Raw genomic sequence first — 27,555 nt, 5'->3', positions numbered from 1 at the left:
GAGCGGCGACAGGTCGTAAACACTCATTATCAGAATGCGACAAACAATGCATGACACAGTACAGTAATGCATTTTTAGCTTAGAGTGACGTAAACACCTATAACAAAAAGAACATCACTTATCAGATGAAAGAAAAATAAGCAATCAATTCAAACCAGACGAAGCACGCGAAAAAGGAAGGGTACCCGTATAAATACAGACGGAGCACCTGACGCATAGCAATGGCTACCTGGTAAAGCTAACTGCTAAGCTTACGACTCGAACCAAACAACTGTAGCTGTATCGTTATTCATTCTACCTAAATTGTGTTTCATATTACAATGGACCAACTTTGTTTCGATTTGGTGGTGCGGCCTAAGACTTTTCTCTCCCCTTGAATTTCAAGTCTCAAATTTCAGGTGCGGCTTAGATTCGGGAAAATTTTTTTCCTTGATATCGAGTTTCATTTCTTAGGTGCGACTTAGATTCGAGTGCGGCTTAGATTCGAGTAAATACAGTAATTGAAAACAGAAATAGGCCTATATAAATTTCAATTATGATAGATGAAATATGAGAAATACATTCATTCTACTACACCAGTATTATTACGATTGCTTGAATACTACAAATTCTGGAAATACAAAATACATATGATTTCCTTACATCATAATCAGAATTAGTAAGAACTAAATGATAATTATACTTGCCATTTATAGCTCATTACATATGCAGATAAGATGCTAGTAATCACTTCAATAAAAACTAAGACACACAGTTATTAGTTATCTGCTGCAAAATCTACAAACCTACAACTCAGCAAGAAAATATGATACCAACCTTGCTTGAGGAGCCGCAACAAAACACAATCACCAGAACTATGGGAAGTCCAATCACTACTACATACACAGCCCATAGCCATGGCTGTTCATTGGTGTATTTCACTAGCCGCATGAAGAGTGATTCCTGTGGGCAAATCAGGAGTAACTACAGGATGTCTAGCACTACAAAGCACGCTGCATAATCACAACAGCAGCAGCTTTACAATTAAAGACCAATGCCGGAGGTTATCCAAGTGTAACAACTTTACAAAAATGCCACAGATGCATATTTACTACATGTTAATGCTACTGCACTTTGCATTTATAAAATTAAGTCATAAGGCCAATAAAAATTCAACAGTCTCCTATTCTAGCACAATGCATCCACTAATAATTGCATGTAGTACAGTATGTGCGTGCCTATAAAGGATTTTACTTCTTTAGTAATAGAAATTAAGAGTGGTTACTCCTTGTGTTTTTAAGTGATACTGCTTCAACTGTTTCACACTCGTCTACAAAGAAGTAGCCCTACACTATGCTGTATCTGTTTCTACAATACAGTATGGAAGAGACCTGTTCCAAACCCAGTTATCTTGTATTACCTCTGAAACACGTCTGCAGAGGTACCACACATATATTGCAATAGGTACAATGCAATAAAGAAAGTAGAGTGCCCACCAACCAGGCTTGTAGTTCATTGCACGCATTGCAGATTCCCACAAAGTTTCCTGTTCAATACAAAGAGAGGGCAGAGATGTCTTTATTTATTCAGTGAGCACATTAGTCACTGCAAATTTCAACAGCTAAAAGTAATACCTAAAATGTCACCATAAGATGCACAGTCCATATTCTGTAAAAATTGCAAATGATTACTACATGTAATATGTGAAATTTCAAATTTGGACTGACATCTTGTCAACTGAAAATTTCTCAATAATTTCATAGAACTACTTTTCAACCAATATGAATTATGATTGTATTATCATATCACTATAACGGCATTTGATTGTATATGTAATCTTACAAGAAACACTGTATGCTGTTTTTATGGCATCTTATGGATTCCTAGCAGAGTTGACAGTTCCATTTTGCACACAGTACTTCAACAACTGATCAATCTGTCTTCTTTGAGTGCCTCCGGGCTGTGGTCTCACGTGTATTCGCTACTTGGAGTAGAGCCAGACTGAATTACTGTTGGTATCATGCCTCTGTTTAAAGCATTTTTACCCTACCATCCCACTATGCCCTTTGTCACTCATTTGTTTCGCAATGTTGGATGAAATATGTATCTCCTGTGTTCTTCAGCTTTGACAGATAAGATGCCAATGAGGGTTTAATAAACTGAATGCCTGATCCTACACATTGCTGAAACTGAAACCTCTACTGCTCTTTATAACATTATTTCAGCTGATTTTGTTTTTCAGAAACTGTGTGCCTACACCATGAGACTGGTCTTTTATGTCTTTTGTGATGTTACTCCGAGAAGAAGGGATTTGCTTGTCTGTTTGAGACTTGTGTATAACTAATCTTCCTTCCACCTCTCCTGCACTGTTCTGTCTGAAATTTCTTGCATCTTCCTTCAACTTTTCTGTTCTGACTCACAAATGACATGACATGATATGATTGGCATAAAATGATGCATATACCATGTTTTCAGCAGCTATCTTAGCCTTTATGATTACTTCTTGGTGGGAGTGAAATACAGGGTGTCTAGCCAAGGAGTGTCCGATTTCAAAATTAAATATCTCAAAAACTAAGATTGATAAACGAGTGCAACAAACAGTATGTTTATTGTGAAAGCTGTAAGAATTTTATACAGTAATTACACAGTAATTTTGAAATAGTTCAAGAAGCTGCAAACAGATGATGGTATAATCACAATATGTAATGCTTATACATAGTGTACCTCAGAGCAATCAGTTCCACTGCTGAAACGTGAAAGAAGGTTAGGGCACTGAATGAAGAGGTTGAAATAATGTATTCCACCGAACAATGTGTTTTTCTGGTACTGGCACACCACAGGTGATAGAATGGACCTACTGTAACAAGGCACGCTTTTTAAACACCGTATAATGTTTCTTAAGGACCCGATGTCAAAACTATTTGCAAGCTCTTCACCAAATTCCAAGAAACAGGCAGCCTGGCTATGATCTAGTGGGGAACGTTAGCCCAGCCAAACCGCAGTTACTCATGAAAATATTGCCACTGTTTCTGAAATTATTCAACAAAATCTAAGAAAATCTGTATGAAGAATTCCAGTAGAGACTGGTTTGAAGCATTCTGGCATGTAGAAAATCTTGAGAAAGAGCCTACACAGTTTCCATTCAAAAGCCTGTATATAAGATGTACCACAGAGAGCAGACTTTAAGCACACTTCCATCTGAGTGGAGCCTTGAGTAAACAAAATTGGTGTGGTGATTTTGGGGTTTCTAAAATCACCATTTGTGTGACACAAAACCACTATATTCTCCCAAAGTTACTGGTTGGGCTACAGTATGCAACAGAGGCATTATTGGCCCTTTTTCCATGCCAGAAATAATCACAATCACCAGTGTATATTATATTGCAATTTTGGAACAATTTGCTGCCCCGCATCATCCAAGCACCTAGCGGTTCATTCATGCATGTGCCAAAACACATCGCACTGAACAAGTGTTTTGCTTTCTTGATGAACACTTCGGGAATAGAGTTTCTGCATTGGATTATGTCAAATTTGCTGGCACAAGAATGGATTGGCCAGCATATTCATCTGATCTGATGTCTTGTGCTACTTTTTGTGAAGAACACTGAAAAACAACGTCTACCAGAACCATTCCAGCACAGTGGATGAGCTTGAATCGGTAACCTGTGTGGCTTCTGAATCCATTTCCATTGACACACTACAGGAAATGATGACAAATTTCATTGTTCCTTTGCCTCACCCCCAACTGCAAGTGGTGAACATTTAGAAACACTGCTTGCAGAGGACGATTTTAACTATGCATGCTGATATTTTCCGAGCTACATAGCTTGCAACAGTGTCCGTTAGGAGATTTTGAACTATTCTGAAACCAAATTTTTAGTTTTCCCAATAAACATACCTTCTTTTATACTCTACTATCGATCTTAGTTTTCAATATATTTAAGTTTGAAATCAGAGACTTACTTCATTGGACACCATGTCCACGGAATGCTGCTTTTCTGTAAAATTTACCATTTTTCCCCAGATGTGGCATGCAGTAGGCTGATGGGTTATCCTCAGTTTTTTTTCAGTCTTTTTTTTTCCAATCCGTTCTGCAAGGAATTTATGATTTTGTACTTCAATTAAGATAACTCTGTGACTGAAGTTTTAGAGAGTCCAGTCACAGGGGCCAGCTGCCAGCCAATCACAGTTCTTTCACGATAGCTATATTCTCTCGATGTGTTGCCTGTTTTGTAGGCACCTACAGACTGCTGTGAAGTGTGGTTGGCTCCACTCCAACAACACTATCCAATGTCACTGTAGTCTGTCAATCACTATGTTATGTTATTCAAGTTACAGCCACAATGCTTGCTCAATTTGTTGATATGGGTACACTTTCCGCGAAATTTCGTCATTCTTAGATGAGACACACTTTGCCTACCTGACTGTTAAGTTCTAGGAATTATACAATTTCTTTGTAACAGATGATGATGCCTTGAGGCATAGACATACAGACTTGTGTGTGTAGTTTTTCTACAGATGTTGTAGCCAACACATCAGTCGGCTTTTACCTCAACTAAACCCGAGGGAAGGTAGTTGGGCCTCCGTTTTATAGTCCATCATAAATTTTACATCGGGATGGATAGAGTTAAGTTGTTTAAAGAAACTGGTGTGTTTTAGCTGTGCAGGGTCATTTATATTTTATCATTACTGCTCACTGAATATGAAATTGCACCACAATTTTAAAAGATTGTTATAATTGGTCTTTTAATGTGGAAGGAGTGGGAACTTTATTGTAATAGGTTACCATAGTGGAGGGAGTGGGGATCTGCTGTTAACTACTGGTTCTTGCATTGTGTGTCATAATTGGTGGTCATTGGCAAATGAGGTGTGTGCTTATGTTTTCTTCCTGCTGGACACAGGCCATGCAGCAAGTTAATCAACGAGAGCAATCGGGTCTCGTGTTATTGATACAGCCTATAAACTCTGAGGGCTGGCAGCCAGGGTGGGGCCAGCCCGAGCCCATCCCTTCTTTTTGTGATGTTGGTTGCTTTAGAATTTTAGTGGCTTCTCTGAGCTTGTGTTTTAGCAAATCTGGCTCCTTGGCAAGTACACAGGTAATTTTTTCCCCTTGTTACAGGCTTGCTGGTGTTTGGCCACTCCAAATTTGCTGTGTTGCCCTAGAGAAATGTAGTGTGAATACATTTTATAACAAAAATTTCTGATGACCTGAAGATGGCAGCACAGTCTGCTGAACATGAATGGTTGTAAATAAGGAAATATTTATGTGATTACGGCTTTAGAAAGTTTTTACCAAGTAAAACAGATTGCTCCTACTTATTTAGCAGCATGAGAAAATTCAATCAATATTCAACAACAGGTCGCAAAACTGCCCTATAGGCAGTCTCCTTTACAGATGATCAACACTTTCCTAAAATTCTCCCAATAAACCGAAGTCTACCACTAACCTTCCCTACTACAACCCTCACATGTTCTTTCATGCTCATTCCATCTCATTTTACTTTGCAGCGTTATGCCCAGATATTTAGTTAATGTGGCTGTGAGAAGCCAACCACTACTACTTCTGTATTTGAATATCATAGGTTTGTTTTCCCTACTCGTCTAGATTAACTTACATTTAGAGCTAGAAATTTTTTCTAAGTCACATTGTGTGCCTCTACAGTCACTCAATGATGACACCTCCTCATACACCACAACATCATCATCATCATCAGACAGACACATACTGCTGCTTACCTTGTCCGCCAGTTCATTTATGTATTTAGAAAATACCAGCGGTCCTATCACATTGCCCTGGGGCACTCCCGATGGTACCCTCGTCTCTGACGAACACATGCTGTCGAGGACATGTTGGGTTCTGTTGCATAGTACTTCATTGCTGGAATTTCAGAGCGAAGTGTCCTTCATGACTTTAATAGTGGACACATCTAATTCATTTCACTGATGAATTGCAACAGTGGCAATATCAGTTCTTTTATCTTCCTTGGTTTGAAACTATTCAGTGGCTGTTGGTACTGTCCAAAGCATCAATATGTGATTATCAACAATGTAAGAAGAGAGATTGCTACTTACCTTAAGGAAGACAAGTCAAGTTGCAGACAGGCACGATTAAGCGACACCTAAATATAGCTTTTAGCTACAGACTTCACCAGTAAATTGGTGATTGTTAATACACTGTTGACGCCACCTCCCTATACACCATCCCTGATGCCCATGGTCTAACCACTATTGAACAACGTCTTTCCCAATGTCCTTCAGACTCCAAACCCACCATGTGATTACTCTTACATATTACTAATTTTATCCTAACCCACAACTACTTCTCATGTGAAGGGAAGGTATATAAACAAATCTGCAGCACAGCCATGGGCACCCGCATGGCATCCTCCTATGTCAACCTTTTTATGGGCCATATAGAAGAGACCTTCCTAGCCTCCCAAAGCATCAAACCCCTCGTCTACTTCAGTTTCATTTATGATATCTTAATGATCTGGACCCAGGGCCAAGACACCCTATCTCCACTCCTCAACATCTTCACACCTTCTCTCCCATCTGCTTCACATTGTCCTCAACCCAGCATGCCATCTTTGTAGATGTTGACCTCCTCTTCTCTGATGGTTCCACCCACACCTCTGACCACATTAAACCCACTACCCACCAACAATACCTGCACTTTGACAGATTCATCCCTTTCACACCAAAAAATTCTTCTCACATAGTGTAACAGGGACAGTGTACCTGCAGTGACAGAAACTCCCTTGCCCACTATGCTGAGGGTCTCACCAAGGCCTTCACAGACAGGCACTATCCCTTGGACCTAGTCCCCAAACAGATCTCCCGTACCATTTCCCTCCCACCATCCCCAGAAATCAGACACAAAGAGGAGTGTCCCCTTGGTCACCTAGTGCCACCCCTGGACTGGAACAACTGAACCACATCCTTTGCCAGAACTTTGTTTATCTATAATCATGCCCTTTTCCAGGTCTTTGATTACCTATAATCTTGACCTTTGCCAGGGCTTTGATTACCTATAATCATGTCCTGGAATGAGGGACATCCTACCTGAGATACGTCCCACGCCTCCTAAAGTGGTATTCTGTCGCCCATCCAACCTCGGCAACATCCTAGTCCATTCCTATGCCACTCCCAATCCCAACCCCTTGCCACAAGGATTGTACCCTTGTGGAAGACCCAGGTGCAAAACCTGCCCAATTCACCAACCCTGCACTTCCTACTCCAGTTCTGTCACAGGTTTATCCTACTCCATCAGGATCCAAGCCACCTTTGAAAGCAGCCATGTCATTTACCAGCTCTGCTGCAATCATTGCACAGGTTTTTATATTGGTATGACTACCAACCAGCTGTCCACCTTTGGCCAAAAGAAAAGTAAACCACACTGTGGCACAACATGCAGCTGAACACAACACACTTGATTTCAATTGCTGCTTTACTACCCGAGCAATCTAGATCCTTCCGTCCACCACCAGCTTTTCTGAACTGCACTGATGGGAGTTATCCTTACAACAAATTCTCCACTCCCATAAATATCCCGGCCTCAAACTGCGGAAACATACTGTCCCCACACAATGCACCCAACAGTTTCCATCCCCTCTGTTCTATCATCTCCTCCCCATTCTCGTTTCCCACCCTCTGTTTATTTGCAGTCCTCTGCCAACGCATTCCCCCCATCTTTCCCCACTTCTCTCTGTTTTTGTTCCTTCTTTCCCCACCTCCCTGCCCCAAAACCTCCATATAGTGAGCCTGTTGCCGGTCTAGTCCCTGCACACTCCACCAGACAGCATTTGTCTCTCTCCCCATCTGTACACTATCCCTTTCCCTTCCTCTTCCCCAGCCCCATTGCTGCTTGCATCGCATGTGATGCATTTCGGCCCAAGATGCTGGAGTTGGCGGTCGTGTGTGTGTGTGTGTGTGTGTGTGTGTGTGTGTGTGTGGTTTTACTGACAAAGGCTGAAAGCCATGTGTGTCTTAATTGTGCCTGTCTGCAACTTGACATGTCTGCTTTACAGTAAGTAGCAATCTATCTTTTCTTACATTGTTGACATCCCTACCTGGATTTTCCATTGTCGGAATATGTGATTATTGTCAGACCTCAGAAAGCCAACTTCTACACACACTTCAGAACAGTACTCAGTTATCATGCAGCACCTAGGTTAACTTAGGGGCTTAACTACAGGAATGTATGTGAGGAGAAAAGAAGAAAGAAGTCTGAGACACACACAAGTTTTGCCAACTGAAACACTGTTATCTGTCACTGTTCATTCATTCAAAAGTGTTACTTCCTTTGCCATCCCTAACCACAAGGGGTGCACAATTTGTGGGTCACGAGAACTTAATTAGTTGTATGGACTGGTGGTGATAAACGCTAAAACCCCATTTTTACGTTCTTGCATTTTTGCTGCTTTTTTACATTCATTTTCGTAAATCCCAACATGAGTTCTGTTCTCTCAATACAATGCTTTCCTGTCCATAATGATTTCAAATTACAACATTTTCCGCACTTTGAATTTTCTTTGATGTTATCGCAACCTGTAAAATTGATTTTTAAACATAGATCATATTTCTGCTCAAATTCAGCTTTGGAACGAGGCACAAAAAGCAGACTACATACAAAGTTATTGGTTAGGCAACATAAGGATAGTGCGGTAAGCAAAATTTTCATTGTCGGAATGTTGAGTCATGGCCGCCTGTATAATAGGTTCCCAGTGTTTGGATGGTTGCTTGATTGGTTCGGGGCAGCGGACAACCAGTGAGGTCATCGGTCACTTTGGATTAGGGAAGGATGGGGAAGGAATCTGACAATGCGCTTTCAAAGGAAACAAGCTGGCATTTGCCTGAAACGTTTTAGGGAAATCACAGAAACCCTAAATCAGGATGGCCGATGCAGGTTTAACCACCATCATCTTGAATGCAAGTCCAGTGTGCTAACCAAGTGCTCGGTCAGAGCGTTTGGAAGGGTGGGAGTATGTGCTGAATCACTGTCTTCATGATAATCACAATGTGATGACAGTGACTCTAGTAGCAACTTCCCTTCTACTCATTGTGTTGTATTACAACAGCTTTAATTTAATTTCACAGTCATCTATACAAATAAACACCTCCTTTAAATACAGCTGTGCCTGTAATGGGCTTCCACAAATCATTGTCACCTCTAAATAAAACACATTAATTAGTACTAGGTGAGCGGTCTTCAGTTTATATGACCTGACGAAAACATTCATCCTAAATATGCTCTGTAACATGATAATTTCTGTCCTCTTTCAATCCAGGATGTCCCTAAACCAAGTTACCTGCTTGTCGGCAACAAGCTGTAGACTTCTTCCCTATTGTTTTCGGTTTACAAAGACTGCCAATTTTAGTGGTTTAACCAGCATTGTGTTAGAAGTTTTAGTTACCGTAGTTTTATAATGATTATCGATTATAAGTCTCACATTAGAACATGAATAACACACTAATGTGGTTTCATAATAGACTTTTATTTCCATGTTTTATTTACACTTCTGGGAATAATCAGAACGAAGAGGGAAACCCAGCACTCTGCCACTGCCTTTGTGATTATCACGAAGACAAGAACTGAGTGCTAACACAAATAAACATGCATTTTCTTCTTCATTCCGACCATAATTAAAACATGGAAGCAAAAGTCTTTAGCAAAACCACATTAAAACGATATTCGTGTTCTAAATGCGAAACTCATTATTGATAATCATTATTAAATCACGGTAAATAAAATTTAACACAATATTGGTTAAAGGACCAAAGTTGGCACTCTTCGTAACCAGAGAACAATAAGCACGAAATCTAGAGCTTGTTGGGTTTCCTATACTTTCCCGTATTTTAAACTTTCCTGCATTTTACACTTTTTTGGGTCAGTCCACTGGAAAGTGTAAAAAGGGAGTTTTATTGTACATATAAATAAATATATAGAACATGAATGGATGCGGAGAATGTCGTGCTTGCAAAAACAGAGAAACCTAAAATAATACCATTCTCTATGACACTGCAAATGTGTTATCAATTAACTGACATTAATGCAAGATTACAATCCGTTGGCAATTCAAGAGCTCCCAAGTACTGACATGGTGTGGGAGCTTGGTAACCATAGGGCACACCATCTAGATCATGAAAAAATGTAAATGAATATGCTGGGCTGTTAACAATGTCCATCGATTGACTGCTTTCTTAGTCTTAAAGCCTCCAGTTTTCCAGGGTACAAAGTTCACTATTGTAATACAGTTTTGCAAAATATTATATGAATAAAACAAACTAAAAATTGCCATAAGAAAAAACTTTTTAGTAACGCTCTGTTGAAAAAATGATTCCATTCTGTTAAACTAAAAGAGAGAGAGAGAGAGAGAGAGAGAGAGAGAGAGAGAGAGAGAGAATAACAACTTCATACAGACTCATCATAAACTTACAGAATCCTTATCAATTTTTCTGCGTTTCAGTATAAAGGTTTCAGCTGCCCACCTCTCAGCAACAGCAGGATCATCAGTTACAATGATATTATCAAACAAAATCATGTTTGACATTGACCAAAGTTCAAACCCCACAGCTGACTGTAAAAAAGGATATGTGAAAGCATTTATATTCAATAACATGAAATATTATCCAACAATATAAAACAAGTGTTAGCTACTTCATAACTAAACCAACTTCATGCTGTAATAAGGAAGAAGCAAAATCTTACGACTGTTGTCATTTTGAAAGGTGACTTGTCCTCAAAGAAGTCAGGATTTGGAATGCGGCGAGGTTTCCATTTGCCCTTATAATTTGGATTATCAATAAGAGGTGCTCTCCATTTCCCTTTGTATGCAGGATTAGCTACCATAGGTGGTTTCCATGGCCCACAACCTGGAGCTTTCTCACATACAGGATTAGGAATTAATGGAGCCTCCCAATCTCCATCCATGTCTGTGTCCCTAGGAAAAAGGAGGTATGGTAAATACAACTCCACAATTCAAGGATTTAACTCCATAATCCAATAATATAATTTGATCTCTCTACTGCAGTAGTATAATGGATTGCTTTACATATTCTATAATTAACATTGAACAGAATTAAATTGGAAACACATTATAAAAAGTTATAGTAGACATAGCTCACACACATCAAGATCAATTACCCTCATTTTGAATGACAAGGAATTAAATACGTCAGGCAATGTCAAAAAAGTTATTTTGTTTATGGGAAAGAAGATACAATTATACTCTCAATTTAAGATTAAAATCATTCAACTTGCAGGTATTATTAACGTTTCCTATCCATCTGGCCTACAAATGCAGTGACATTTACTGTCCCATATTGCCACCTCATTTGATTATGGGTGAATTTTTTTCACTGGTGATTATTAAGATCATGTACTTCACCACAGGACTGTTTAACAATTAAGAATGCAATACCATAAGAATTCACTGCTATTTTGGGATCTCTGTCAACACACCGATCTGTCTTCCCCCTTTACTGCTCTTATCCGTTTCCACTCCCCCTACTTTCCCTCCCCCCACCCCTTCCTGCCTGCCTCTTGAAGCTGTGCCTAGCAAGCCTGTCATGCCTCCATGTAGTCCCTGCACTTTCTGCCAGACAGCACTCTTCTCTCCCCCCATCCGTATCCTCCTAACCCTCCCCCTTCCTCCACATTGTTACTTTCATTCAATGTGACAGCTGTAGTCTGGTCTTAGCTGCCAGAGATGGTGATCATGCAGGTGTGAAGAATGCTTGCTTGTATTAATGTGTGTGCATCTTTTATTTTCTGAAGAAGGCTTTGGTCAAAGCTACATGTGTAATAGTCTATTCATTGTGCCTGTCTGCAATTCAACGTGTCCATTTTACAGTGAAGAGCAATCTACAATTTTACTAATGTTGTTGATATTCAAACCTGGAGTTTCCATTGTTAGTATTTTTTAAAATATATGAACAACTGTGGTAATTGATAATCATTAGAAAATCAAGATACAGAAGTTGCCACAAGATGTTTACTGGGAAGAGACCAACTAGTGGTCCTACATGGTACAAGTGCAACTGTCTTATACTGGATATGATTACCAAAAGCCTAGCCCTTTTGTCCTACACTGTCAACTAACTATATGATAGAAGTGCATATAATGGCAGTTGTGGCTTTTTTTATTCCAGTACTATGCTGTATACAATAATAATGATAAGACAAAAAAGAAACCATATTTGTGTGATGGAGAAATTATTAATTTGTGCTGGAGATCAAGCTGTGAAAAGTAAAAATTTCACTAATGTATTAAAGTTAAATTTCCTCAAAGGAACATCTAGAGTGCAAAGCAAATAATCACTGGCAATTAGTAAAGTGGAAGGTACCAAAAGCTAAAAGCTGAATTAAGCATGAAAATAGAAGGAAAGGGATCAGAGTAGAGACTGCTTTAATTTTACAAAACTTATAACATTAATACACAAAAATTAAGTCCAATAACCTTCAAATCAAATGCTAGTTTCAACATCACACTGATTTAATAGGCATAATACTACTAGAGGTGGTATGGCTCTGCCTTGCACTGAACTGACTTGTCTACCACGTGGGAAATCTACTGTTTAACACAGAATCAAAACCAAAGTGAAGGTTGGCATTGCAAAGCACTGTTAGAGGTAAAAGCAGAGTTACTGATTGCAAAGAAATTATTTTACCACTAGCATTAAAGGGAACACAACAACAAGTGCACTAAATTATTTACCAATCATCAGGTTTCTCAGCATTTGGGTCAGGTATCATCTCTGGTTCATCTTCTAGCCACCCTTCTGGTTTTGTTGCACTGCTATCAACAATCATAGCAGGTGCATTCTCATCCCAGTCATCAGGTTTTCGAGCATCTGGGTCTGGTATCTTCTCTTTCTCATCCCAGTCGTCAGGTTTTTTGTCATTTGGATCATCAATCTCATTTGGGGGATTAACAGGAGGAGTGAAGTCCTCTAATAAACTTCCTTCATTAATCACCTGTTGAAAAGCAAGAACAAATTCATGACATGAACATTTGGTGAGTATTCACATCGAACCATACTACGAGTAAATTGTACATTAGTGCTTGACAACCGTTTAAGAAAAAATCACTTTGAAGTCAGCGAGGCTCGAGGTGATGCTAATTCAGTTCAAGGAAGGCTAATTAATGAAAGAATTTCCAAGTGATGAAACAAATCAAACAATGGAAAATCCAGGATGAAACTTAACAATATTATAAGAAGGAAAGTTGCCACTCACCATATAGCGAAGACGCTGAGTTGCAGATAGGTACAACAAAAAGACTTTCACAGTTACAGCTTTCAGCCATTGGTCTTCAACACCACCAACAACACACACACACACACACACACACACACACACACACACACACACACACACACAGCCTGAGTGAGTGTGAGTGTGAGTGCGTGTGTGTGTGTGTTTGTTTTCATTGATGAAGGCCAATGGCCTAAAGCTTTAACTGTGAAAGTCTCTTTGTTGTGGCTATCTGCAATTCAGCATTACCGCTATATGGTGAGAGACAATTTTCATTCCCAGTAAGATGGGACAAGGACAGGACAGAAAACCAGTCAACCACTGTGCCACCTTCAGGAATTAGTATGAAATTTTGAACATACACACTTTCAGTTATATGAAGAATTGCAGCTGTGTGATGGTGTCTGAGTGGAGGGAGGGAGGAGGTGTTGAGGTTGTGGGGAGGACACACACACACACACACACACACACACACACACACACACACACAGAGAGAGAGAGAGAGAGAGAGAGAGAGAGAGAGAGAGAGAGAGAGAGGAGGGGGGGGGGAGGAGCAGGGAATGGGAGTATATTGCACTGTCACCAGTGTGCTCTGTCTCTGTCAAATAACACACTATACGATGGAGTACAAAAGCACCATTTGACCTACCAACTTCACTGGGACCACAATACCACCTTCTATGCCGGCATGACAAGTAACAAGTTGTCTGCTCACATGAATGACCAGCATCAAACTGGGGCCAAGAGAGAGCTGAACCACCTAGTTGCTCAACACTCCATCCAACAGACTGTGTTTCACTTTGCTGACTGCTTCACAAAATGTTCTATCTGAATTTTTTCCATCAACACCAGTTTTCCTGAATTTCACAGATGGGAACTCTCCCTACAACACTCTTCAATCCTGTAGCTCCTGTGGTCTCAACCATAGCTATTTACTGCCCTCCATCTATGCCTATCTCTTTCCCTACTCCCACTACAACACTACAAACACACCTTCTCTCGTGCCTATGCACCTACATTCTACATAGTCCTATTGCCTTCTCTATTCTCACCCCTGTCCTCCCCCAGCACAGTCACCTGATGCTGCACCTAGCAGCCCTATCTGGCCCTGGCAGCACTACATTCTTTCCCCAACCCTACCCTGCTATTCCACCCCATCCCCACCCCTTACCCATAATAGCTAGCCCAGCTAAATTGCTGCTCATGTCAGATGCAGTTGTAGTCAATCCTTTGGATCTGGTGACATAAGTGGCCATGTGTGTGTGGTTCTCTACTGCAGAAGAAGGACTCTGTCCAAAACCTGAAATATTTTTAGCTTTCTAGCATTCCTCTTCATTCTGCCTGTCTGCCACTCAATGTCTCCTCTAAGTGATGAGTAACAATCTATCCTTTCCACATTATTGGATTTCAACAACACACTCCAGCTGTACTTTCCACTGGTAACTGGAAGTGCTGGGGCTCTGCATGGAGACACTACTTCAGTTTCTGAAACTCACTAGAAAAATTTATATACTCAGAAAACTGTCAGTAACACTTCCTAATGTAATTCTTCCTGTGTTTATATTATGGCATCCATTATGAACACTACAATGGACAAATATCCACACCATACCTAAACTAACAAGAAAATCAACTAAACTGTCATATGCAACCAAAAGGGGTCGCTAGAGACAGGTGTTTCAATGATGCTATTGCCTTCTTATATGCTGATCACCCTAGCTGTGTGTCAGAGCACATTATATTTATGAAAAATTAATCTTCAGCAGAGAAGACAACAATGATGTGCAGATTAACGTGATTTCCAAGAATGGATTCCTAAGTAAGTGTCTTACGCGTAACTCAATAACCCAAGCGAGTGCTATGAAAATATTCTCCGAATATTTCACTGCAGTTTTCATTCTCTGAAGAAAGGAAGGCAGGAAGGAAGACAGATGATGGTTAGTTTTACGGTTTAATGTACTATCAAGTTAGATCAGAAACTTTCCAGAGCTTACTTAATGTAACATAGGGCAACTACACAAAACTTAAGGTGAATAGATTGGGGAAAGCGATAGAACTTTTCCAAAATGTGGGTCCAGGATCTTAACCACTGCGCCACAGTGATATGTTTTGTTCTTGAACAGGCACAACCCATTTGTAAGTCTTATGAGGCAAAACAGTATGACTCCTGCAGAAGTCTTTCTAATATAAGTCACCAACAGTTCTTCCTCAGTAACGTTCAGTAAATTTGAGTCTTTTCTACGGATGTAACATTCTTATTGCCGTTACAGACACCTTCCATTATGGATGAGCCTGGAGGGTACCTGGTTCATATGGATGCTGAGTTATTCCACAGGTGCATGCCAGTTGGTCTTCATGCACCATGGCACTCTGAAACTTCATAGTTTCTAAAACTGTTATTTACCACAGTACTATGACATAAAGGCAACTGACAAACTTCTGTATTTTGTAAATATTGCCTCTATTGGCTTATCTACAAAACTAAACAGCTTATTCAGTTATCATGCATTTGTTGAATAGCTTGCTTTAGTTTTCAATACCAATTTTAAGTCCTACTTCAAATCATATTCGACAAGTGATTCATTTCCCAGATGCTCGGTAATATACTGTCGATGAAAAATTTCTTTACAGCTAATTTTAAATTTATGAATACTTCCTATAATACCCCACAAGACATACTAACAGAGCAAAATATAGTTACAGGATTTTAACAAAATATTCACTAATTCGAACAACATAAGCTACTCACGACAGTTGTAAGTGAAATTTGTAGGCCTATGAACAGCAGTCAGTCTTCTTATAAGCTTAACACAGCCAAAGCACATACAGGACATACAAGAACAACAAAGTTTCATGTAAACGCCAACACGAAATCAGCAGTTTTTAACGACATCATGCAAACTGGTGTATATAATCAAATTTCAAGGAAGTTGACATTTTCCTTGCTCCTGTGAAAAATGTAAATCGGATGCTACCAGTTTAATAACATTAGTAACTGATAGTTATTAAATACTGAAACTGGATCTTGACTTTCCTTGTCATTACAATCCATGAGGATCATGTGTAACCTCAATGTAACACATCACTTCCAGCGTTATAAACCAATGCTACAAAAGTGACGTCATTTGAAAATACCCTGCTTCTAACAAACACTGAATGTTTTTGAGAGATCTTTAAAGTAGTGCATCATAATGCAACAGTACAAACACAAAAACAACCAAATATGGCACTTTAGCTTTGCAAAATCGTAAATCGAGAGCGCGCCTACTCAGATGACGGATTATAATAACAACAACATGATACAGCATCTTTCGTATACCTGGAATGGGAGGCCTCAGGAGCAATGATTATTCTCATTATATAGTCAAAGAGCAACATTTCTCATTAGCAGAAAACGTGAACATAACCAAATTTACATTGTTTTACTAAAGACAGATTGTCTTCTATGTTCGTATACATTGTTTTACTAAAGACAGATTGTCTTCTATATTCGTATACAGGGTAACTGCAAACAATTCCGTACTGTATCAAACTGAACTATCAGGTGATACTTGGGCCAATTAAACCATGAAAGACTACTTGAAATGTTTCAACAACCAACTTTAAGTGATGAATCTATGAATATTCTATGACTATGTATCAATCCCCTAAGTACCTACAGATAAGATCAGGTCATTCTTCTCATACTCCATACACAAATGGAATGAGAAAAAGCCCTAATAAGCGGCACACGTGAAGTACCTTTTGCCATCCACTTCACAGTGGTTTGCAGTCTGTGCTTGAAGATGTGGTGACAAATCGGCAGCATAACGTATCGAAAGTGAAGTTTGAAGTTATCACAATGCTTTTTAATGAAAAACTTTCAAGTGTATCATTGTAGTGTTTTTTGTCTTTAACTGATTATATTTAATAGATTTAATGTAAATGTTGCTCTTTTTCAATAATGTAAATAAATGTGATGGTTAACATCAATAAATACAAAGTAACTGAGAGGTATGTATTTTCATTTTCATCATAACACTGTAAAACAGTGAAATAAGATAAAAATAAAAAGTTCACATGAGACTTTAAAAGTAAGCCATCAAAAAATAATACTATTACTGGGGGTGGGGGCAAATCCACACACAAATTGGTGGACAAATTAGGAGCATACCTGGTCATACAATAAAGCATTTTTTTCCTGTTTCTAGTGATAAGTTACATGCTGCAGATGTGGTCGTAATAATGGTATGTAGCTGAGTATGTGAGTTCATGGGAATTAAATGTGACTAGCAAGCAAAATCAATAAGAAATTAACTTTAGTTGCTGTTATATATTCTTCAGTCTCACAAATTATAAAATGATACAACTTACCTTGTTGTCTAAGCTAATGGTAAACGAATTGTCAGGCCGTACCACTAGGGTGTAGAGATGGGGCTGTTTGTCTTTGAAAGGCTCTTCCAGGCGTTCTTTAGGTTTCTTGCAATGCTTTTCTGATAAAGTTCCATTAACTGGATTTTTGTGTCGGAAGATAAAGTGTAACTGCATGAGAAACACAATGTTAGGCCTCATAAAATATTTAACACAGAAATAACAGTACAATAACAAATGAGACAATATGCGTAGACACACACCTTATGATCATTACCACACTTGTCTGGCCCAAACATAATGGTGTACGGCGTTTTATCGTGGAATTGGCGCAAATCGGCAGTGGCCTTTCCTGCTGAAAGCAGCTTGAGATACGCACCACCGCATTCTTGTCCTTCCTGCAGGACTACTTCGTACTGAACAATGAGTGGCTTATCTACAAAGCTAAATGGCTTATCCAGCCGCGCTGAAATTGCTGCGTGCTTTGCTTTACTTTTCAGTACCAATCCCAAGTCTCCTTTCAAACCATCTTTTACAGGAGGTTCGACTTCCCACCTACCTAGTGATACAGAAATTTAAAAAGCAAAACAAAAATGTTATAAATGTCTTCGCAGTCAATTCTAGATTTACAAATTCTTCCAACAAAACTCCAAAAGATGTATAGGCAAAACAAAATATCAAAAGCTGCAACATGGTCGCAAATTGAACAGTGACCCAAAAATAGAATAAATCTCCTTTACTTCACATCTATGGTGACAAATTTTTATGTCATCAGACTACCAGTTTTTGTCTATAATGACAATTTTCAGATCGGTTTTCTAAAAACATGTCCTAATATACTGGAAAAAATATAATCCAAAAATTTTGAAAATGAAAAAGACATGGTGGGAATCATCTACAATTTAGGTCAAAGGCATGTATAGTTCACTTGAAAACATTACCGTATTTACTCGAATCTAAGCCGCACCTGAAAAATGAGACTCGAAATCACGGAAAAAAAAAGGGGGGTCCCGAATCTAAGCCGCACCTGAAATTTGAGACTCAAAATTCAAGGGTAGAGAAAAGTTTTAGACAGCACCTCCAAATCGAAGCAAAGTTGGTCCATTGTAGCATGAGAGACAATTTAGGTCGAAAGGATGAAGATACAGCTACAGTAGTTTGGTTCGAGTAGTAAGCTTAACAGTTAAGATTTACCAAGTAGCCACTGCTATGTGTCAGGCGCTCCGTCCGTATTTATATGGGAACCCTTCCTTTTTCAAGTGCTTCATCTGGTTTGAATCGATTGCTTACTTTGCTTTGATCTGATAAGTGCCGTACTCTTTGTTATAGGTGTTTACGTCACTCTAATCTGAAAATCCATTATTGTACTGTGTCATGCATTGTTTGTCGCATTCTGATAATGAGTGTTTACGACCTGTAGCCGCTCGCGGCATGGCTCGCTTTTGTGCGCGCTACTGCCGCTTACAATAAAAAAAAAAGAGAGGAATGTTCTCATACGCGAAACAAAAGCAATAGACTGCGTGTGATAGAAGATGTTCTGAACGAGAGTTTAGGGAACATTTTTCTCTGTTTGAAAATCTTTGCAGACGCCTCTTTAGTACATTACATTCTGCACAGAAATTAGAGACATTTTAGATTTAAAAATTTAGTCAGTTGCCGTGCTTCATTTCTGACTGTATCACTATTCAGCATCAAAGACACAAACCACTTCCTAGAACGCCTCAAATCCATTCCCACTCCTCTCCCACCTGAAACCTTTCTTGTGACCATAGATGCTACATCCCTTTACACAAACATCCCACATACCCATGGTCTCTCTGCCCTTGAGCACTACCTCTCCCAACGCCCACCCGAAGATCTTCCAAAAACCTCGTTCCTTATCGCACTTACCAACTTCATCCTCACCCATAATTACTTCACTTTTGAAGGCCAGACCTACAAACAAATCAGGGGAACGGCCATGGGAACCAGGATGGCTCCCTCCTATGCCAACCTCTTCATGGGCCGCATGGAGGAGGCTTTCCTGAAGACCCAACAGCTGCTTCCCCTGGCCTGGTATAGGTTTATAGATGACATCTTTGTGGTCTGGACTCATGGTGAAGAAACACTCCTTAATTTCCTCCATAACCTCAACTCCTTTTCGAATCTGAATTTCACCTGGTCCTTCTCCAAAACCCAAGCCACCTTCCTGGATGTTGACCTTCATCTTGTTGAAGCTCACATCCACACCTCTGTCCATATCAAACTCACAAACAAACAACAGTACCTTCACTTTGATAGCTGCCATCCTTTCCACATCAAACGCTCCCTTCCCTACAGCCTAGGTATTCGTGGCAAACGTATCTGCTCCAGTGACGAATCCCTCAACAACTACACCAATAACCTGACCAGTGCTTTCCTCTCCCGCAACTATCCTGCAGACCTTGTCCACAAACATATATCCCGAGCAATACATTCCTCCCCGTCCAACAACAATGTTCCTACCCCCAGACCACACAGAAGCATCCCCCTTGTCACCCAATATTATCCTGACCTCGAAAACATCAACAAATTACTCCGCCAGGGATATGACTTTCTCAAGTCAACCCCTGAAATGAGATCATCCCTTGACAAAATTCTCCCCACACCACCCAGAGTTGCCTTTCGTCGCCCCCCTAACCTCCGTAACATCCTTGTTAAACCCTACAATATTCCCAGACTACCTTCTCTACCCAGCGGTTCCTACCCCTGTAACCGACCCCGCTGCAAAACCTGCCCCATGCATCCCCCCACAACCACCTACTCCAGCCCCGCTACTGGTAAAACATACACAATTCAAGGCAGGGCTACGTGTGAAACCACACATGTCATTTATCAACTGACATGCCTGCACTGCACAGCCTTTTACATCGGCATGACAACAACCAAACTGGCTGAGCGCATGAACGGACACAGACGAACTGTCCGCCTAGGAGATGCCCAATACCCAGTAGCGGAGCATGCCCTCCAGCATAATTCTAGGGACCTAGGAACCTGCTACACCGTATGTGCCATTTGGCTTCTCCCACCCAACACCAGTCCCTCTGAACTGCGGAGATGGGAACTTGCACTCCAACACATCCTTTCATCCCGCCATCCCCCTGGACTGAACTTACGTTAAACCACCTCACTCCCATTCACTCTTCAGTCTTCTCCTCTTTCCCTTTCCTCTTTAGCCATTCACGCATCTTTTCATCCTACATAGTTGTGTTTATCTTTATACTATATACCTCTTTACTTCTGTATGCATCCTCTTTGGTTTGAAGCTGGCACAGTACTTACAGTAGAATATCTTTGGCTTCCCTCTGACAACCATGCCTCCATCCTTGCTACCCTCCCTGTTTACCTTTCCCTGTTGCTTCATAACCTGGGTTGTGAGTAACTGAATCCACTTTCCCTTCTTCCCTTTTTTCCCCTCTCTCCTCCCTGATGAAGGAAAAAAGTTCCGAAAGCTAGGAATGTAAATTTTCAGTTCTGTTTTATGTGTATCTATCGGCTGTACTGAGCTGAGGTAAGTACTGGCCAGCCCCTCTATCTCTTTGTTAGTATTTATTCAGCATAAGAATAATACGAGTATAAACATGACATGATATGTATATTCTTCCGCGTTTGCTGTTGCCTCACTCTAGTTTCATAGTTTATTAAGCAGACAGGATTTAAATGAGATAGCAGCAAACATGAAAGAATACCCAGCATAATGTTTTTCTACCTTCTCTTTTAATTTATTTTTCTGAGGCAAAGGTTTTAGTGCCAGTATTTATCTTTGTGCCTGCAAAGCATCCCTGTGTAGCGCTACATATATTCGACGGCACCTACCAACATTTTTCAGAACTTCCGCTTACTTTGCACTCGATTCTAAGCTGCAGGCAGTTTTTTGGATTACAGAAACCGGAAAAAAAAGTGTGGCTTAGATTCGAGTAAATACGGTAATTATTAACAAAAATCAAATAATAGAAACTCCAGGTAGGAATAACAAAAACGTAGGAAAAATACAGATTGCTACTTATTCTAAATATGAATATTGTTGCAATTCGTTTTTATTTTCATATTGCATTGGATGTACATTTCTTACCATCATACTTTGCTATGTTCTCGTCAATGCCTTCTTTCTTTGCTTCAGAACTAACCCATCTCTGTTTGAATCGATTCACATCATCAAAATGCTCAGCAAAATAAACATTTCCAGATGGTCTAGGACTCTCATAATTTATTTCTTCGTTTACAACTGCCTCTTCCTGCAACATAGTAAGCACAAATCAATCAAAACGCAATTACGATATCTAAGAAAACAAACCCAGCAAACTGTACTGATCTAGCTTCTTCCTTTGGTTCACCAGGGCAAAAAGAAACACCCTAATAAATTCTACTGATCAAACAGAGAATTCTATAACACTATTTGAAAAATGAAACATTGGAATATCCAGGATGGAGCGTAACAATATTATGAAAAGTTGCTACTCACCATATAGTGGAGATGCTGAGTTGCAGATAGGCAGAACGCAAAAAGACTGTCACAATATAAGCTTTCGGTCATCAAGGCCTTTGTTGAAAATAGACCCCCCCCCCCCCCCCACACACACACACACACACAAACGACTGCACCTTTTGGCAACTGAAGCCAAGTGTGTGTGTGTGTGTGTGTGTGTGTGTGTGTGTGTGTGTGTGTGTGTGTATTTTCGACAAAGGCCTTGATGGCCGAAAGCTTATGTTGTGACAGTCTTGTTCTGCCTGTCCGTGACTCACCACCCCCACTATATGGTGAGTAGCAACTTTCCTTTTCATAGTACTGCTATTTAAAAAACTGAAGACTTCAATTTAACAGCCCACTGATGGCAATGTCATTGGCAAAGAAACAGGATCTTGGGCCGGGGAGGGAAGTTGGCTACTGTGGCTAACCAGTACTGGATGGCTGGACAGGGATTTGGACTGTCTCTCCTCCTGACAGCAAATCTACTGGCTGAACCACTGTGCCACCTTGTTCAGTGGGATATTTGAGAAGGAGTGTCTGTGGTATTGATTAGTGCAGAATGCATAATGCTAAAAGGAGATTAAAAGAACTGCCAACAACAGAAATTAATTACCAGTAGATTGTTTGGAAAACTAGTCCATCAAACCCCCTTTGTTCGTCTGAGTGTAGCCAAGCACTAGTATGACAATCCAGTTGTAAAACATGTCACTCAATCCACTGTCAATGTTTGCCAACACATCCTGCCTGGATCCTATCCAACACCTCCAACACCAGCATTCTCTGAGTTATCCACATAGGAACTTGCCTTCCAACATGTTCTTCAGTCCTACTAAATTCCCAGTCTCCATCTCTGCTACTCATTAAACTATACATAACTCTCACTCTTGTTTCAATCCCAACAGCATTCCTCTGCTACTCAGTTTAGTTAAGTTATTATGCCTACAAATTCTTACTGATGCTGAAATTTTTTTTGAGCTTCCGGCTACACCAAAATGCTGAAATACCTTCCCCACCATCGTGTCAGACAAAGGGCGCAAAAATTCATGATGGCCTTCAATCAATTTTCCGCAGACGTTTAAATAACAAATGTTAAAAGCAGTGGGAACCTCTGACACCATAGCTGTGCTCACAATATTCTTTAGCACATACAGGGGCAATCCTGTCCACGACCGTAGCCCAGAAGAGCACCTCCTCAATGGGTAGCAACCACATACTCTACTCCATACCGTTGCCCCCATAGCTTCAGGAACCTGGACCTGCCATGTAGGGCCCTATCCACTGGCCACAGCAGTGAGAGGATGCTCATAGGGAGCAGAAGACGTATGGATGCCAGTTACGCTGGTTACCACCACTTGTGGACAGTGCCTCGCAATAGTTGATGCGGTATGGAATTTGGAGCACCATCTTAACAACCAACTCTGTCCTCACCTACTGACTGCACCAGTGTCGGTGGCTCAGTCGGCCCTCAAAAGCTCATCTTTGCCTGCCTCTCAACCGCATGGGGTATAACTTGCGCCTCAGACCACAAACACTGATTCCTGTGGATGCAGGCATGGAAAACGAGATCTTGCTGGATCCTCAGCTGATGTCATCCAGGGTGCAGCACCTCAGCACGTTGCCAGTCAAGTCCAGTTCCTCTCAGAAAATGGTGCCACATATTCACCTTCCAAAGCATCACCCAGGACACTTCCAGCTCTATGTGCTCATTTCAGACAGGAGGGATCCAGTGATTTTGAAAGCTCTCTGGAGGGCATGGAACTTGTTAGACAGCACTGCTACATCTACAACCGCTGGCATCATTGGCCACAGGGCCACGCCCAACTTGTTGGCCTATCAGTGCTTGCAGTTGCCCTTCAAAGCTAGCAGCACAGCGGCTCAGTCTTTAGCCATAATTTCTCTGTGCTCTTGTACTGCTGTCACAATACATCTTTGTTCTAGGTCTCAGGATTTACTATGCTTTAAGTTTTACTCTTCGATAATCTTTCACACTTTTTAGTCTGTTGTCTCTTTCCCACTGTCCATCTTCCCTTTAATTTTGTCATCCTGTGCACTCTCGGTGACTGCTGTTAATGGCCCTGGGCCAGTCTACCAGTTTCCGTGTGTTCTTGAGTCTCTCCTGGCCCTGTCTAATTCTGTTCACAATAATTTCAGTCTCTCTATCTCTCTGTCTGTCACACACACACACACACACACACACACACACACACACACACACACACACACACACACACACACACAGAGAGAGAGAGAGAGAGAGAGAGAGAGAGAGAGAGAGAGAGAGAGTGTTTTACCCACTTTCTAAGAGCTTTTGGTTGCTTATAATATTACAACCTGTGGTTTACTAGTGTAAGTTTAAATGAATGCTAACAACGGAGTATAATTAATTGTGCACACTGGTGCTACTAACAGATAAATAATAAATAAATAAATTTACATCATAATTGAAATTAAAATGCAATGCTTTTACCTTCATATCATAACTAAAAGTATCATGTGTTTCTTTTAATAATTAGGTTCCTTACAACTCAGAATTCAGGTGTTTCATAAAATATGTGATCTATGGGAAATGGTTTTAGTTTCCTTTGGAATACCCGTCCATTATTAATCTCCTTTTTTTTATACTAATGGGAAGCTTACAGCACACTTTTATACCAAAGTAGGTACCTCCATCATGTTCTTTTGTGAAAGTTGCAGGGCCTTGGTGGAATTTTTCTACCTATCTGATGTTGCAATTTGTCAGAAAGAATTCCCTGTTGCTGGCTACAAACATCATCAGTCAGTACACACACTGACCAGTAATAGCAAATATCTGAAATGGTGCGGCGACAAATGTAACAGGTGCCAACTGCAATCTGCGCAACACACATCACAGCAACAGTACTCCAGTTCACACAAGGTAGAAATTCAAACCAGCCAGCTTACTGGCAGATCAAAAGGGGGCAACACTAGTAACCGGGCCAGCAGCAGCTACAAGGCGCGCACATAGCCCTGAACAGCTTGCGCAGGCCAAATCATTTCCCATTTCTGGTGAAACTAAGTTTGTGCCAATCAAACAGAAGTGTTACTCTGCAAGACGACTATTTAGGACCTTGCTACGATGGTAGCCATTCCAGTGCAGCCAGCTGCACTGGGGAGACCTCTCCTGGAAGGTGTGCTACTGCAATCAACTCCTATTTCTAGCCATTACCTTGAAGTGGGAGCAGCCAAATAGGGTGCTGCCAAGCGGAGAGGACTTGGTATTCTGTTTTGTTATATCTCCTAATTTGGGAAGTGTTAGACTCAGTGTCAGTATTACAAAATTCTCTCCCATAGACTTTAAAGCGATTCGTTCTACATTGTTACTTTTTAGAACTCACATTATTTGAGCGTTCACTCAGTCAAGAAAGTTGTCATTTTTGTTCTTCAGAAGTTAGTTATTGTGTTCATCCAAAAACTGTGAGTTTATTTCTTGTGCTGCAAATACAACTGTTTAATTGGTATACCCAGTTAACACTTTGTGTGATATAATCAAAGGAAGAAGAAATCATGAAACACTTGAAGAGACTCCCTGGACGATGTACTGTTAGAGATCCCATATATTAATCTCAATGCTTGTTTTTCACATTTGAAAACTTTCTCAACTCTGCTGTATTTCCCCAAAATATTAAACGAAAGGAGATTATAAAACATATATATGTAAAACACGATAACAGCATTATTTCTCCATTAACAAAGTGTGAAATGGCTCTCACTACAAAGTATGATGAGCTTAGTTTCTTGAAAAACTGTTCAATTTGCTCATTCTCTCTTAACTGATTGTCCATTCGGAGTCAAACTTTACTATGGGCCATCCTGGCACTGACCTTGTCTGTGGTATAGCGCAGATGCTGGCAGTGCATTTTCTTATCAGTTTGGTGGCAGCCAATTGGAGCATACTATGCAGCAGCCCATGGCGAGCTGTTAGACAGAAAATGCTATTTTTAAGGGGGTCATATATTGAGTTCTGTCGATCACAGAGCTACGGGGTCAAGTGTCTTTGATAGCTTTTGGCCTAGTGACTATTTGTACTGCTATGGTAAGAACAGGCATAAAGCAGCTATCCTATAGTACAGGGTAATATTTAAACATTACACACTTCCTCCAGCCCAGGAAAGTTGAACAAATTGGTTGGTTCTTTAGCATTAGGTGTGGCCTAGGGTGGACCTTAGGTGCTTTACAAAAGCACCACTTGCTCATGGCCAGTTCCTGAGAAAACCCGGGCGGTGCGTGGGTGGGTTGTTTTTTGCACGAGAAGTACCAATTGTGGGGATGGCCATTTCTATGATTTCTATTCATGGGAGATCATCGAAATTTTTATCGTATGTTCTTAAGATGATAGTCCCATGGAACTTTGAAACTTTTTTCTGTATCATTTTCTGTTACCGAGATCCAGAGATCCAAAATTATGCACATAATAGCCAGTCTTAGGAGCAAATGTAGTTTTAACTGATGTGGTGAACACATAGCAAGGGTTCTATGGTAATTGCAAGGGTTCTGATGTCATCAAACTAGTTTTAGTTGGCATTTTTTCATCCATGAAACTTTATAGTTCGCTGCCCCTGTAGAACAGACACTTCATGCACAAGTATGACTAAAGTGGTACTGCACTGACGAAAAATAGAATAAAATGGGTCTTAACATACCTGCAAACAACTTAAAATGGCTGTCAAAAATTATGTAAAAAATGGAAAGACTGCAAATGCAGTAAAATATTTCAAACATTTTTATTCTTTTAAGAAACACATCATGAGATGGGCATTTTCGATGAATTGGTATTGACAAGCAATGAATCCAGAAAAATGTAAAGCAAATGATTGTGTGTTAACCTTATATTATGTGTACTTATCTGCTGTTTATAAATGTCAAATTATATAAATATGTAAAGTCTATAAATAAACTTCCAAAACTTTACTTACCTATATAATTAATTTTCTGTAAGCAGCTTCCCTGCCATAGCATGGAAAAGAAGGGAACCAGTGGAAAACTGCCCCTGTCAGAGCACGAAAAGGCAAATATGTTACTCTTTAAAAGGCTCTGACGGAAAAGTGGGGGACCAGATGCCTCAATTCTCGTTCTGGATTTCTCACCAAAAATGTTGGCAAGCAAACTTATTTGGTCTTTTAGTGCTGAAATACAGTAACGGAGAGACAGTGATTGTGGAAGAGAGAGGAGACAGTGATTGTGGAAGAGAGAGGAGACAGTGATTGTGGAAGAGAGAGGAGACAGTGATGGTGGAAGAGAGAGGAGACAGTGATGGTGGAAGAGAGAGGAGACAGTGATGGTGGAAGAGAGAAAGTAGCAGTGGAAGAAAAAGAGAGGTGGATGAAGACAATAGCAGTAGGAGCCAAAGAGAGAGAAGATACATTGACAGTCAGTGAAAGAGAGTGGTATTAAATGAGGAAGAGAGATGAATGGAGATAGAAGTATTGAGAGCAAAAGAGGAGGCAGTGGAAATGATAAATGCAGA

At 40.3% G+C, this 27,555-nt stretch overlaps 1 protein-coding gene across 5 annotated transcripts in view; it reads right to left on the bottom strand.

The window, feature by feature from the left end:
• Positions 1 to 27,555, bottom strand: part of LOC124805242 (calnexin-like) — a 73,364-nt gene that overhangs the window by 25,792 nt on the left and 20,017 nt on the right. For 4 of the 5 annotated variants that reach the window (XM_047265752.1, XM_047265750.1, XM_047265753.1 and 1 more), the window contains exons 3-9: positions 21,675 to 21,837; positions 17,848 to 18,143; positions 17,588 to 17,755; positions 12,696 to 12,955; positions 10,688 to 10,919; positions 10,416 to 10,556; positions 817 to 942 (exon numbers count right to left, since the gene is read on the bottom strand). In XM_047265752.1, coding sequence (XP_047121708.1) covers positions 817 to 942; positions 10,416 to 10,556; positions 10,688 to 10,919; positions 12,696 to 12,955; positions 17,588 to 17,755; positions 17,848 to 18,143; positions 21,675 to 21,837 — 1,386 coding nt within the window. Of the gene's footprint in view, positions 1 to 816; positions 943 to 1,399; positions 1,526 to 10,415; positions 10,557 to 10,687; positions 10,920 to 12,695; positions 12,956 to 17,587; positions 17,756 to 17,847; positions 18,144 to 21,674; positions 21,838 to 27,555 lie in introns of all 5 variants that reach the window. The other variant, XM_047265751.1, reaches the window with a different exon arrangement.

The sequence above is a fragment of the Schistocerca piceifrons genome, chromosome 7, assembly GCF_021461385.2.
Source record: "Schistocerca piceifrons isolate TAMUIC-IGC-003096 chromosome 7, iqSchPice1.1, whole genome shotgun sequence".
Classification (NCBI taxonomy): Eukaryota; Metazoa; Arthropoda; class Insecta; order Orthoptera; family Acrididae; genus Schistocerca; species Schistocerca piceifrons.
This window is presented reverse-complemented; position numbering and strand designations above follow the sequence as displayed.